The sequence below is a fragment of the Nannospalax galili genome, unplaced genomic scaffold (genome assembly GCF_000622305.1).
Source record: "Nannospalax galili isolate Female #2095 unplaced genomic scaffold, S.galili_v1.0 scaffold307, whole genome shotgun sequence".
Classification (NCBI taxonomy): Eukaryota; Metazoa; Chordata; class Mammalia; order Rodentia; family Spalacidae; genus Nannospalax; species Nannospalax galili.
Genome location: NW_008359625.1, coordinates 2,917,064 through 2,931,036, shown reverse-complemented (window position 1 = coordinate 2,931,036; position 13,973 = coordinate 2,917,064). Strand labels below are relative to the sequence as shown.

Genomic DNA, 13,973 nt, shown 5'->3' with positions numbered 1-13,973 from the left:
TTTTTTGTTAGAGGAATTAAATTTCCATAGTGAAATCTAATGAAAACGGAAAGGTATCATGATCAAAACACAAATGAAACTCAGTGGAGATAGATGTAGAAATGTGCAAAAAGTGGGCAAAAAAACACTTTAAGCAGAAATTTTCCTTAGTTTTAAATCATAGTAATTGATATCTATGCTTTTTTTATAGCTAATAAGTCATGATTGACTGGATTAACAAGTGACCATTTATCTTAAATTCTTGTTTATGCTCTGTTGGAATTCCAGTTTAAATTTAAATTCCAGACAACATTCACTCTGCTAGTGGGTGATGCTGCTGAAAGGCTGGGGCTTCTCTCTGCTCCTTTCCACATTTTCATTCTTCGTCCTCCATCCTCACACTTGATTTAGGATTGAGCTGCTGAGCCCTGGGTTAGTTACCAATTTCCGGTCTATTCGTTGTGTCTACTTTCTCTTTCCTAGCCCTGCTCACTTTGCTGAAATCTTAGAAATACTTCTGTTGCAGTTCAGGTGCATTTCTGATGAGAGGGAATATATGTGCGAAATCTGCCATTTTCTTCTAGAGAAAAGCTTATTGTTTTTCCTATTTTGCTTTAGTTAAAACTGATAAATTCCATTTGATCCCATCAATAACTATCCCTTCGTGTAGCTTCTGTGTTGACTGATGTTTATTGAAGGCAGAATCTCTGAGACAAACAAGATGCATCAGCAAGACTAAGGCTAGGGACACTGATGCTCAGGTCTCAAACGCCCTCCTTACTCTTTTTAAAACAATATTCTTATTGAATTTTTGAGAATTTCATATAATGTGCTTTGATCATATTCAGACCCCCCCTCATCTGCACCCCTTATTGTCCTCCACTCCCTACTTTAATGTCCTCTACTGTTATTATTTTTAAAGCCTATTGAGTCTAATTTGTGTCCCCAAATACCTTTTGGTGTGAGTCCATCCCTGCAGCCTGGGCAACCTACCCAGCATCACACCCTTAAGGAAAACCAAGTCTGTCTCCCAGCAGGTACTGGTCGCCAATAGTCCCTCAGCCAGGGATGGAGCCTCTCCTCCACCTCTGTGTTGGGAATTTATCTGGTTTGAGCTTATTTAGGTCTTGGGCATTTTCAGACCATTTATGGATTATGAAACTTTAAAAATAAATTCAGTTCATAGAAGACTTAACAAATACTGAGCAATGTCATACAGTCTGCTTGCTGGTTTATTGATGCATTTGATATTTTGAAAGTTTTGTGTTAAAACATGGATGTAATAGTACTTTTTTTTTTTTGTCTTTTTGAGACAGGGTCTCCCTGTAGCCCCAGCTGACCTGGAACTCACTATGTAGACCAGGCTGTCCTTGAACTCACAGAGATCTGCCTGCCTCTGCCTCCCGAGTGCTGGGATTAAAGGTGTGCGCCACCACACCCGACATAATAGTGCTTTTAAAGTAAGAAATAAACTCTCTTTTGTTTGTTTGGAGAAGTAGACTAGTTTTTTAGTATTTCAGGAATCTTGATTATTTTTTGAAACAGGAATCTCTGCCCACTAACCCCATGCTGACATTTGCTGCTGCCTACATAGGGCATCTTAAAAGTGCTGTGTTTTGGCTTTTCCTTCATGTTCCCTGAGGTCTTGCTGTTGCCACACTTACAGCTGAGCCTCTTTAAAATCAGTTGGGTTTTAAAACTGGACACCTTGTAGAATCATTTCTTCCCCTATGCCCTCATTCTCTCTCCCTGATTGTCCTCCTCTTCCTCCCCCTCCTTCAGTTTTAGACATTTAATTCTGGCGATGCCTCCCAAGTAGCAACAGTACTTTGGACAGCTTCAGGCTTAGAAGTAGGGAACAATTGCCAACCTGCCAAAATGTTAGGCACTGTGCATTCAGGAGGGAAAGGGGTGAATGTCCAGAATCCTGAATGATGAATTACCTCCTCCGGCTGCCATTGCAAATGCAAACACATATTGCCAGCTGCCTATGAGCAGCTGCCCAGTTCTGCCACCCCATTATTCCTATGATATTACATGTCATACCAAGGCCACCGAGATCAAAGACAGGAGGCAGGGTCAACATGGGTCAAGATCTATGACAGCTACAGTCAAGAAGAAACTGAAGTCACTGGGGATATATAAGAAGAATGTGCTCACTCCTTGCATGGACGGATCCAAGATTCCTATAACACCCATGTGGTTATTTTTAGCCATGAGAAGCGTTCATGCCAGTCTGAAAACCAAATATGTTCATTTAGATTTTTCTTTTTTCTTCCCGTGTAGCCATTCCTCTGGGTATTCTAGTTGTTCGTGGAGACTGTGATTTAGAGACTTGCCGTATGTACATAGACCGCCTACAGGAGGTAAGTTTAATTCGCTTATTATTTATTCTCCTCAGCTTTCCATTTTTATAATTACCAGCAATATATGTGTAATTCTAAAATGATCCATGTAGGGAGGAAATGGAAGTTTGGTGGCCTTGTCTTTAAGCATACACCCTTACTAATCCTCTGCTGTTTCCCTCTGCTGGTTGAAATGAGAGAACACCATCTGACCATCTACAGGTGCTCTGGTGTTTTCCCAGACTGTTAGAGCTTGGAACTTCTGCCTTCTTCTAGGCTACCTGCATCTTTTGAGTTACTCAGAATTTCAAAAAGCACTGATAAATCATGAAAGAACACAAAGATTTGAGGTTGCACAGACTTCTGTCAGAGACATTTTTTAAAGTGAAATTTCTGCCACAGGAACGAGAAACCTCTATTTCATGGAAACTTATCAGAACCAAAGAAATAATTTTTCTCTTGTTGATTTGTTATTTTTCCCCTTAATCTGGTCTTTTCATAGAGAAACATTAAGGAAGAAATCTCATGTATGATCTCAAGCATTTGAATTGTACCAGCAAAGCCAGGAGACCCAAACTCATCATTATAATTACCATTGGTGGTTTTGGAAAAATTGTGTATGGGAGAACAGGAGAAGGGGCAGAGATTTCAACTCCACTAGTGGTAGAAGCGTAGACAGCCAGGCTCCATTATTGTTTCTAGATGAAGGAGGCCTATGGGAGTCTCTTTCCTCAGGTGGGGCTGAGTGAGTTGTCTGTATTTGAAGCTGGTGGCTAACTCCGACAGATTTCCCTAGAGGAATAACCCTGTCCCCCACAAAACACAATGTACAAATAAAGATCATAAATGAAGCAGATGTATATTACTTACAATATCGCTAAGATACAGCCACTCTGAACAGCACTGAACATTAGATGCTATTTCTCTAGCTAGAAGGAAATTCAAGTGGGAGAAATACACCAAGAGACGTAAAGATTGTTAACTTTTCTCTTTAAAATTTTAAGGATGGAGATGGAATTATAAATGAAGAAATATTTATAAATAAATGCCAAATTTTGAATAGCAATATGGGTGATAGTCAACAATTTTTATACTTGTGGCTTTGTTTAGCTATTTTGAGTGTGAATGACTAAAGACTCTATGGACCAAAGCACTTGTGAATCTTTTAGCATGTAACTTAGGTAAAAGAACTCACACTACCTCATTTTTCCAAAATAATATTGTGTTTTACTATGGAATATCAAACACTAAACGTTTATTTAAAAAAGTAGTTTGTGGAGGCTGGAGAGATGGCTCAGCGGTTACGAGCACTGGCTGCTCTTGCAGAGGACCCAGGTTCGATTCCCAGCACCCACATGGTGGCTACGAATCACCCTTAACTGTCCTTAACTCCAGTTCCAGGGGAATCCAAAACCTTCTTCTGACCTCTGCGTACATACAGGCAATACACTCATACACATAAAATAAAAATAATTAAAAAAATATTTATAAAACAGTTTGTGAACTGGAACTCATAAGTTGAGTGCTTGCTGTTCTTCCAGACAACTGGAGTTCAGTTCCCAGCATCCACATTGGGTGGCTCACAACCACCTATAACTCCAACTCTAATGGATCTGATATACTGTCTGGCCTCTGTGGGCATCCTCTTACATGTGTACACTCAAACACATAAATAAAGATAAAATAAAATCTGTTTGAAAAGTGATTCATAATTGATACCAAATCTTTTTTCATTTTTTAAAAAAAAATTTAATAGTCAAGTGATTTACCAATATTCCACAGTAGCTTAACCAATGACTCATTAGTTGACTTTGTTGGAAATCAACTTAATCACACCGTTGTTCAAGTAAAAATGGATTTAGGAAAAAAAAAAAAAAGAAAAGTGAGTTCAATAAGTAAAGAGAAATTTTCAAAGTAACTTGGGCACAGAGCCAGATGACAAAGCCTGGTGGAAAGTAGGTGTAAGGTCAGAGATACCTGAGATCACTGACCTCTGTAAATAGCACCACAATCTTCATGAGGAAAGAAGCCTGGGGCACAGGACAGTGGTAACAACTTAGTTACCAAACTTTATGAAGAAAGGTAAGGCTTCAGAATCTGCTGAGGAACTCTCATTTCCTTTTACCACTGTTAATTTGCACTTTGTGATAACGTGGACTTGGTCAGTGATTATTATTTTTTTTTCTACTGATTGAAGTTTGTACAAACTCCTGTTGGCCCAGGAACTTGTAAGCATGTAGCAGTGTACATTTAGTATAAGACAAAGAAATTCTAAGTACTTAAAGTTACCTAAGAAGACTTCTTTGTAAGCCAAAAAGTTTAGATACAAATTAAATCTGATTCCCATTTATTATAACAAAGTCACCAGTTCTCCATCACTAAACTATGAACACTGTAAGTTTCAAGACACAAAGAACTAGAACTTAACTTCTCTCAACCCAAGTTGTTATGTTTTTATTATTTCTGCCATTACATTCTTTGGCTAACCTTGATGAATTTGGATGAATTAGGCACTTTCCAAATAAACACAGTGACATTAAATTGGGAGTTCAGTTGATGGAGTTATGGGACAGCTTGTTCAAAGTAATTTTAAGGTGTGGATTTTTTTTTCTCATTTTCTCATTAGGACTTGCAGTCTGTTTCTTCTGGGTCTCAGAGAGTTCATTACCAGGTAACGCATAATTGTTCCTCCTAATTTCTTACCAGTGGAAACCCACGTTTCAGTGTATGTCTGATTGTGAGTTAAAGTCTGCGTATCCTCCTGGGAGAGACTTCACACTGCTAAAAACCTACTGAAGTTGTTCTTCTGATTATTTTGCTTTTTTTTCCTGATTTTGGTACATTACTCTACCACATATTTAGAATGCAGATTTTCTCCCAGATCATTTTTAAAAAAATGAAATGCTTTCGTGACAAATATCAGAAATTTCAACTCAAACTAGCTTAGCAGGGTATGTCCTGGGTCAAACAAAATGTTTAGCTCAAGAGTAGACTTTACGTACTGGATTGTGGTTCTTACTCTATTTTTCTGCTGGTCTTTCTGTTTTTCCCTTTCCTTTGTGTCACTTTCTCCTCTTGGCCAAAGGTTTTTGTGGCCCCACAGGGCTTCCCTTACATCCCTGAATCCCGTAACCATCAAACCCAAACTCTAAAATGTAATGTGCTTCACCCGTGCTGGTCTGTTGGTTGGGAACAAACTGGGCCACTCTTCTCCTGGTTCTTATCTGACCCTCATCAGGAGAACCCTCTTATCCTTGGCCGGCTTTGGAGGTATAGACTCTTCCCTGCTCTCTGACCCTCCTGTGCTGCCCTCATTGCCTTTGTTTCTCAAACATGATGCAGATACCATGCACAGTATCACCCAGCATGCAACAGGCCTGTATAAACCCTCTCACTGGCTGTTTTCTCCTAAGAGGGTGCTGGACCCTTTCTTGCTGGGAGGTCTATGTGAGAGTCACAATTTTTCAATAACTTCTCCAAATAATATCTCCCCAAATCATTTTATATCTCAATATGGGGGGAGGATTTAAATTCAGTCCTGGACACCTAATGAGAAGGACACATCCTGTGAAATGCATTAATTGCGTGGACATGAGGGAGTAGATTTACGCAAACTGAGGTAATATGACATAAGTGGTACCAGGAGATGCACTCTATAGGACCACATGGTGTATGGATTTCATTGCTGACCATTGTCAGAAGCGCCCAGCTACATATCTGCACATGTGAATATGTAAGCCCTCCTTTAGCTGCTCACTTAAGTGTCTCTTTTTCTGTACCTGAAAAATTCTAGCTTATCATCCTTTTATATAGACAATAACAGCCACAGCTCAAACAAGACCTTGTAACTTGTGGTCTTCTGTGTTCCCCTCTTCCTGCTGGTAGCTGCACTCTGCCCTGAGCTGAGGCAGTTCTTTAATCTTTAGCCAAAAGACAGGAGTGACCTTGGTGGGGTTTTGTGTGTGTGTGTGTGTGTGTGTGTGTGTGTGTGTGTGTGTGGCGTGTGTTTCTTTCTTAAACAACATCTTCCACAATTCCAGAATATGTTTTCCCATCTGGCTACGGTAAGGAGAGATCGTTCAGTGTGTTTTTATTGAGATGGTGAACTACCAAACCACTTCTAGAATGTTTTATTTGTTCTTATCAACCTTTTAAAGACAAATATCCTATATTTTAAAAAAAATAGTATTTCCATTTTATGTGTATGAGTGTTTTGCCTGTGCATATGTAAGTGAATCACATGTATGCAATGCCTTAGAGACCAGAAGAGGGAATCCAGTCCCCTGAAACTGGAGTTACAGGTGGTTATTAACTGCCATAAAGGTGCTGGGAACTGAACTCAGGTCCTCTGTAAGAGCAGTCAGTGCTTTTAACTTCTGAGCCATCTCTCTACCCAATTTCCTAGCTTTTTAAGGTTGGAGCTGGTAGCTAGCAGTTGGTACCAGGAGTTAGAAAACTGAGGTAGGTCTGCTGTTTTAAGAAAGGTTTGCACCTTTTATTCTTGGACATCTTAAACTTTTACAGTCTCACCAAAATCTTTTAAACATTTACCCAAATTAATTTTATTAAACTCATGTACTTATGCACCAACCTGACTTGTAGAATATTGCCATTTCAGCTAAAGAGTGTTGATCATAGGTCATTTTTTTTTTAAAAAAAAACCGACTTTCTTATTTCATTTTGTGTATGAGTGTTGTCCCTGCATGTATGTAAGTACACCCATGTAGTACAGTGCCCGTGGCAGCCACAACAGGGCATCAAATCCCTGTAACTGGAGTTACAGACGGTTGTTAGCTGCCATGTGGGTACTGGGAATTGAACCCAGGTCCTCTGCAAGAGTAGCCAGTGTTCTTAACTGCTGAGCCATCTCTCCAGTCCCATGGGTCTTTTTTTAACTACAACTTCTTTATGCCATCATTGCATATATATACACATGAATCAGGAGATAAATGACACTCTGGAATACAACAGAGAATATTTGTTTCATTCACTATTCAGCAATAAAAACATGGGAAAAGATTAGTGATATTTTAAAATATTTTATCATTTTTATATGTATGAGTGTATTGCCTGCCTGTATGTAGGTGTACCCATGTCATGCAGTGCTCATGAAGGACAGAAGAAAGCGTCAGATTCCCTGGAACCAGAGTTAAAGATAGTTGTTAGCCACCATGTGGGTACTGGGATTTGAACCCAGACCTTCTGCAAGTACAGCCAGTGTTCTTAAACGCTGAGCCATCTCTCTAGCCCCCAATGACATTTTTCTTTTATCTGAGTCTTTCTATACTTTTTGTTGACCTGCAATCTAGTCAAACTCTGGTATCAACACTGCTGTGGTATAAATGTCACATTATAAGGGTCTTTCCACTGAGCATAAAGAATGGCAAGTTGGTGTTCAAGGATGAGCATCAGCATCACCCCCTAACTTGAGCTCCTGATGATAATGAAAAGAGGGAACAGAGCTTCAGGAAGGATCTGCTCCTTAGCTTAAGCAGGGGGCAGGGGTCTGGGGTGGGAGGGTAGGGTCAGGATGATTCTAGAATTAGCATGGCCAGGGCACAGAGAGAGACAGAGAGTAGCAAGGGAATTCCCAAACAGAGCAAAGCAGAGCGGGTTGCGGCAAGGACTGCAGGAGATGGACTTCCACGTTTGGCTGAGATTTTCAGGGGAAGAATGTATAGCGGGATGGTGAATAAGGACTTCTGCCTTCAGCTACACTGATCTTAAGCCTGTCAGAGTCTAAGAAGTTTGGTGAGTGGTGAGCTAGAAACATGACTATTAAAGCTCACTCACATATCCAGACCCAGAGATAAGAATGTAGGAATCTTTAGTAAATGTATGGTGCTTAGAACTGGTGGCTGGGAGAGATCATCTGGGGTGAGCTTCGATGGAGAAGAGGCTCAGTGTCAGTAGGGTCAGTCTGTACATGTTCATCAGTCATGGGAGAGAACACAGGTCTGGAAGAGGCATGAGAACCACGCTGCAGGAATGTTGGAGGTGAGGCGAAATCCACAGGTGACGGCCAAGGGTGAAATGTTGGGAAGAGCAAGGATCCATACTAGATGCCCTTGAGGCTGGCCTGCATCTTTCCAGATGTGCAGATAAAATACATGGGCCATTAAGTGCCATTAAGTTTTGTGGAGAAAATGACAAAACCACCAGAGAGGGAAATTAAGACAAGATCTTCTCTAAAGCAGACCTTAAAATACCAAAATCTCTAGACTTTCTAGATGGAAATTAGGGACAATGTGGGAGAATAGTCATCAAGAAACATGACAATAAAAATGTCCTAAATGCTTTTTAATGAACCTTATTATGTATGAGAGGGCATTACATATACTTGGAGACTTGACTGTAAAGAGAAAAGAATCAGTAAACATCAGTAAGTTTAAAAACTTGACAGATTCTTGTCAGCCCACTCATTTGCAGCTAGAATTTTAGCTGACCATTTCTAAGGCCAGAAAAAAAAAAGTCAAGAGAAAATCTGCTTTCAGAAAAGTATGCATGTTCCCAAGACATCTTATGAGTGAGCCACAGGGCAGCTTCTCACCCCTTACACATTCCACTGCTGTGGTTTCTTTTTCAAAGTCACAGTGAACTGCCAACAAAGCACTCAGGCTCAAACATGACACCTTGCATTAACCTAACAAGGCATTATGGGTTATACAAGAATGTGTTAGATATTTATAGCTTGCTGAAAGTTCTGGGCTACACCATCTGAGATCAAAATACAAAGACTCCTCTAATGGCATCTGTGTAACTTATAACTGTAAAATATATTGTGTACAGATTCAGTATCTTCTTGAGGTTGGCAGATAAACTGGAATTCATAAAGGAATTAGACTTTATGTGAAGGATGCTTCCCAAGGCTACCTACTATGAGATAATTTCTTTCCTCTCCTTTTAGAAATAATGTTCATTTTTAACCCCAAGGCATAAAGTGACCAGGGTTAGGGTAGCATATTCAGCTGTTGCAGTAGTTCTTATCTAAGGAAAATTTTAGTTCCCACAGAAGATATTTGGCAATGCTTGTAGACATTTCTTGGAATCTCTTGAATAGAGGTCACGCATATCTTCCAATATGTTATAATGGGAAGGGAAGTCTCCTACAACAAAATGTCACCCAGCCCTAAATGTCAGTAGTGTAGAGCCTGAGATCCCCTGAATCGCTGTGGTATTGCTTAGTCCGTGCTGGGGGTCTGTGGGCAGGTGTGAGTTCTCAAGGAGGAAAGCAGAAGGAGAAAGAGAAGAGGATGGTGAGGAGGAAATTCAGAGATGAAAACAGACAGCCTTGATTGTGGCCAGGTATGGTAAACAGAGAGCCAGAAGTACTCAGCTTCTGCTTTTCTTTGGGGTTTTCATAGATGCCCTGAGTTTCTGCATTTTTGCAAGATGATGCTCCCTGGGGCATTGAATACTATCAGTTAATAACTTGAGAAATATTAGTGATTATCACAGCATTCAATAGTAAGTGTAAAATTGATTTGCCAGGTGATTCCTTTAATGAAGATTCAATTAACTTAGAAACAAAACAAAACATGAGAAGGCTTGGAATATTGAAAAAGAGGTATAACATCGTTAAACAGTTCTTTCATTTTTTATAATAATATAGATGTCTGTCACTTCCCAAGACAAAAACTCTCGATCTGATTTCAGTCTCTGCCCATTTATGCAGCCTCTCATCATCTCCCTCAGTTTCCCAACACCTACTGCTCTCCCTGACGGTCAGTTTTATGTCATAAGCATGCATTTTTCACAGATACTTGATTCTTTCCTTGTTCTTTATTTCCTCTCAGTCCTTATTCATCTCTCTCTTCTTGGAAATCTCTTCTTGCTGTTTTTATTTTTTTAATTATAGAAAAGTCATAAAATGGGTAAGCTAAGAGTAAAAGTAAGAATTAATTTATTGTATCCTATAGGAAGGCAGGATCAGGAAGGAACTTTTGAAAATATATTTTTCCTTGGGCTGAAGGACTCAGAAGTGGGTCATATGAGTACTTCAAGTGAGAATTGCCAGGAGTCTGGTGTGCTGGTTGTCACCAATGAAAGCAATACTGCTAATGTGTATGCACTGCCATACATACATATACACACGTACATAGAGACACATGCATATGCACACACATAAACACACTGTCGCGTGAGTTCTCTAAGAGTCCCTTGTTCCTGGCACTATCAAACAAACCGTATAACACATCTTTATCTGAATTTTTCATAGTTTATATCCTGGGTAGGGGAAATAGAGTAACTTACAAAGGTGAACACCGGTACCCCACAAAAGGTAAACACCTGGTGCCCCATTCCACTCTGTGGCTCAGTGGCCCGCCATTCCAGATTGCTTCCGTGCCCCACCCACAGTGTCCATTAGCTTTTACCGATGCCTTGTGGGCCCGCAGTCTTGCCTAGGTCAGTAAATGCCCCCTCTTGCTTCCACATAAGAGGTATTTTTTCACATCATCTTCTTCCAAGATGGTGCCCACACTCCTCCCTCTGCAGCTAACTCTCCACAGCTCCTTCTCCATAGATAACTCTCCACAGCAGGCCCCTCCCCTCAGAGGAACAAGTACCCCTCAGGATACATACACACACACACACACACACACACACACACACATATGCATAGAGACACACGCATATGCATACACATTCACACATTCTCACATGCATAGAGACATATGCATATGCACACATGCACACACATACACATGCACACACAAACACAGAAGCCATTGTTAATGGGGGACTTTCTCACCAAAATGAACTCCTTGTAATGTGAGACTATGTCCCATCTTCTACCACCATGATGTCTCCAAACTTCAGAGCTGGCTTCCAGAAGAGCTATCTGTTTCTATGTTCTGATACTCTAGAAGTTGTGGGTGGTAACGTAGGTTCGAATGAAAGGGCTTTGAAATATGACAGTAACAGTAGTGACTCTAGTCATTGCAACTGTAGTTGGACAGAGAAACATAAAAGCAAGCTGATGATAGAGAGAAAAACAATAGTAAGGAAATGGAGTCAGTCTAGGTGTCCACGAACAGACAGATGACTGGATAATGAAAATGTGGTCCGCACATACGATGGAATTTAATTCTTCCAAAACTAAATTATAAAATTGGCAGTAAAATACTTGGAACCAGAAAACATTGTATTTAGTGAGGTTACCCATGCTGAGAAACACAAATGCTACATGTTCTCCTTCATATATGGAACCTAGCTTCTCCTCACGATATGTGTATCTAGGTGGATGTAAAAATGTGAGGATGCTGGAAATGGCTCATGAACCTGGAGAAAAGATGCTCTAAGAGAAAACAGTGAAGGAAACAACAGAACAAAAGGGAAGAAAAGAATACTGGGACCAGAGGGGAGAGAGGGGAGAGGTGGAGTAGAGAGAAGAGACAGGTCAGGAGACTCAACCAAAACATGTGGAAACCTGATGCTTTGTAAGTGAATGTTTAAAACACAAAGTAATATATATGTTTTTTAATTTTATGTGTATTAGTATATTTCTTGCATGTATGTAAGTGCATCTGTGTCTGCGGAAGTCAGAAGAGGGCATCATAGTCTGCAGGAACTGCAGTTACAGATAATTGTTAGCCACCACGTGAGTGCTGGGAATTGAACTTGGGTCCTCTGCAAGAGCAGCCAGTGCTCTTAACCGTTGTGCCATCTTCCAGCCCCCAAATGATATATTTTAAAAAGAAAAGGTGAATGGATAGGTGTTGGAGATGTCAGGGTAGATAAACAAGAAGTTTGGATGGGTAAACAAAAGAGAACTGTAAGAGAAAGGTTATAGGGGGCTAGACATTATTAAATGAGGCAATTATTCCCACTCCAATTGGCTTTGGTGTTTAATATATATGAGAGCAAAAGAATTTCATTTACATCAAATGTGCAAATTGCTTCAATAGATAAGCTACTGGAGTGTGTAAATGGGCTGCTGTGTGCACCAGTGTTGAGTCATTAAATGTGAATTAAGAGCAACTTGGGCATACGCTTGCCAAGTAGTGCCTCAGAGAATCACTTTACTAATTATATATAATTCATGCTAGTTGGCTTTCAGAAGCACGTGCTCATATATACACATGTGTATATAAATATGAGAAATCTTGGGTTTCTTTTTTGCATAAAGCCATATTTTTAGCATGGGAAAGATTTACATACATAAAATTTGAAAATTCATATATCAGACTTTCTTTTAAAATGAACAGTTTTTGTTGGTATCATCCATTTAAATAGAATGCAATTTTAGAAGATTATTATATTTAAAATAGAAAAGAGCACAGACATCTAAGAGTGTGTCATTATCTACATTTCACAGCAATGGCAGTTGCATTTATCTAAATAAAATCATTTCTATGAAGAAAAATAACATCAAGTAAAATGAGTGTGTCAAGTGGCTTATCTTTGATGAATAATTGATTTGATTCTGGAACTGGAGAGGATTGAGGAGACCAGAGGCCCTAGATTACCAAAAGCTGTAGATGTGATGATTAGAGGCACAGCTCAGATAGTTATAAGATCTTCCACAATGCAGCTCCATTCACACAATCCTATGTCTTATCTACAGGCAGATGCTTTTGAAAAGTTCAAGTTTTAAAGGTTTGGTTCCATCAGAAAAATAGGTTGCTGTACATTTGTTTTATGTACAGAAGTTGCAAATCCAGCATATTTCTGACCATTCCTTTGTATTCTAATATCATCATTAGAACATTGGTGGGTCAGCCTAATTCTGATTCTCTTGTCTGAGTAGAAGAGAACGGCATGCACACTGCAATTACTTGCAGTCTGTAGAGCCCAGTCCCCTGTGAGGTCATCATTTGGTTAAAAAAAAAAAAAAAAGTCCAGTAAAGGAAGTTTCAGGATCATAACTTGAAGTTGTAAATTCCTGTTGGCAATCTGGATCTCCCATTCTTGCTCCATTTTAATCCATTCAATACATATTTGTCTATGCAGGCTATATGTGTTGTACACTCTACAACGCTTTAAAACTTTGGCTTCCCTTTCTTTACAGACTGTACATTGTGCTAGAATTCAGTTTGGCTTGTAACTTCTCACTCAAACTCCCTTAGGAGAGCACTTTGTTGGCATGGGACCTCCCATACCTTTTCCTGTGTTTATATAGAGCTATACACAGTGAATGATTACATGAATTTAAATATGGGAGTTTAGTTTTAAAGGAATTTACATTTCATATGTATGCACTGTATGTATCACACTACAACTTTTTTGTCCTACAACTTACTTTTCATAGTAATACATCATTACTTTTCTGCCCTGCTAATAACTGAAGTTCTAGCTCAGTCTTTTCTAATTCATGGTATATTTTTAGCCTCTCTCTGTGGATAAACATTTAGACTAACACAGTTTTTGTAAACAGTATTGCAGTAAATATCAAGACAAAGACTTGAAAATGAAGTTTTTAACAGAGTGTATAAATAGCCAGATCACATGCTAAAAGGTTGTTGAGGTTGGCCACTCTCATACAGGGTTTAGAATTATAACCATAATGCATATAGGATACTTGTTCAGAATGTACAATCATAGAACTGCCTTTCAAGCAAGGTAGTGATTTTATTGTCTCTGGGTGTGACTCTGTGGTGTGCTCATTGATCACTAGTTTCTGTGGGATTGATTCTCAAGCACCAGAGT

At 39.5% G+C, this 13,973-nt stretch overlaps 1 protein-coding gene across 1 annotated transcript in view; it reads left to right on the top strand.

The window, feature by feature from the left end:
• Dgki (diacylglycerol kinase iota) overlaps positions 1 to 13,973 on the top strand; it is a 318,581-nt gene that overhangs the window by 207,884 nt on the left and 96,724 nt on the right. Inside the window, exons 22-23 of the mRNA XM_017795687.1 lie at positions 2,266 to 2,345; positions 4,951 to 4,995. Of these exons, the coding sequence (XP_017651176.1) occupies positions 2,266 to 2,345; positions 4,951 to 4,995 (125 nt within the window). The remainder of the gene's footprint in view (positions 1 to 2,265; positions 2,346 to 4,950; positions 4,996 to 13,973) is intronic.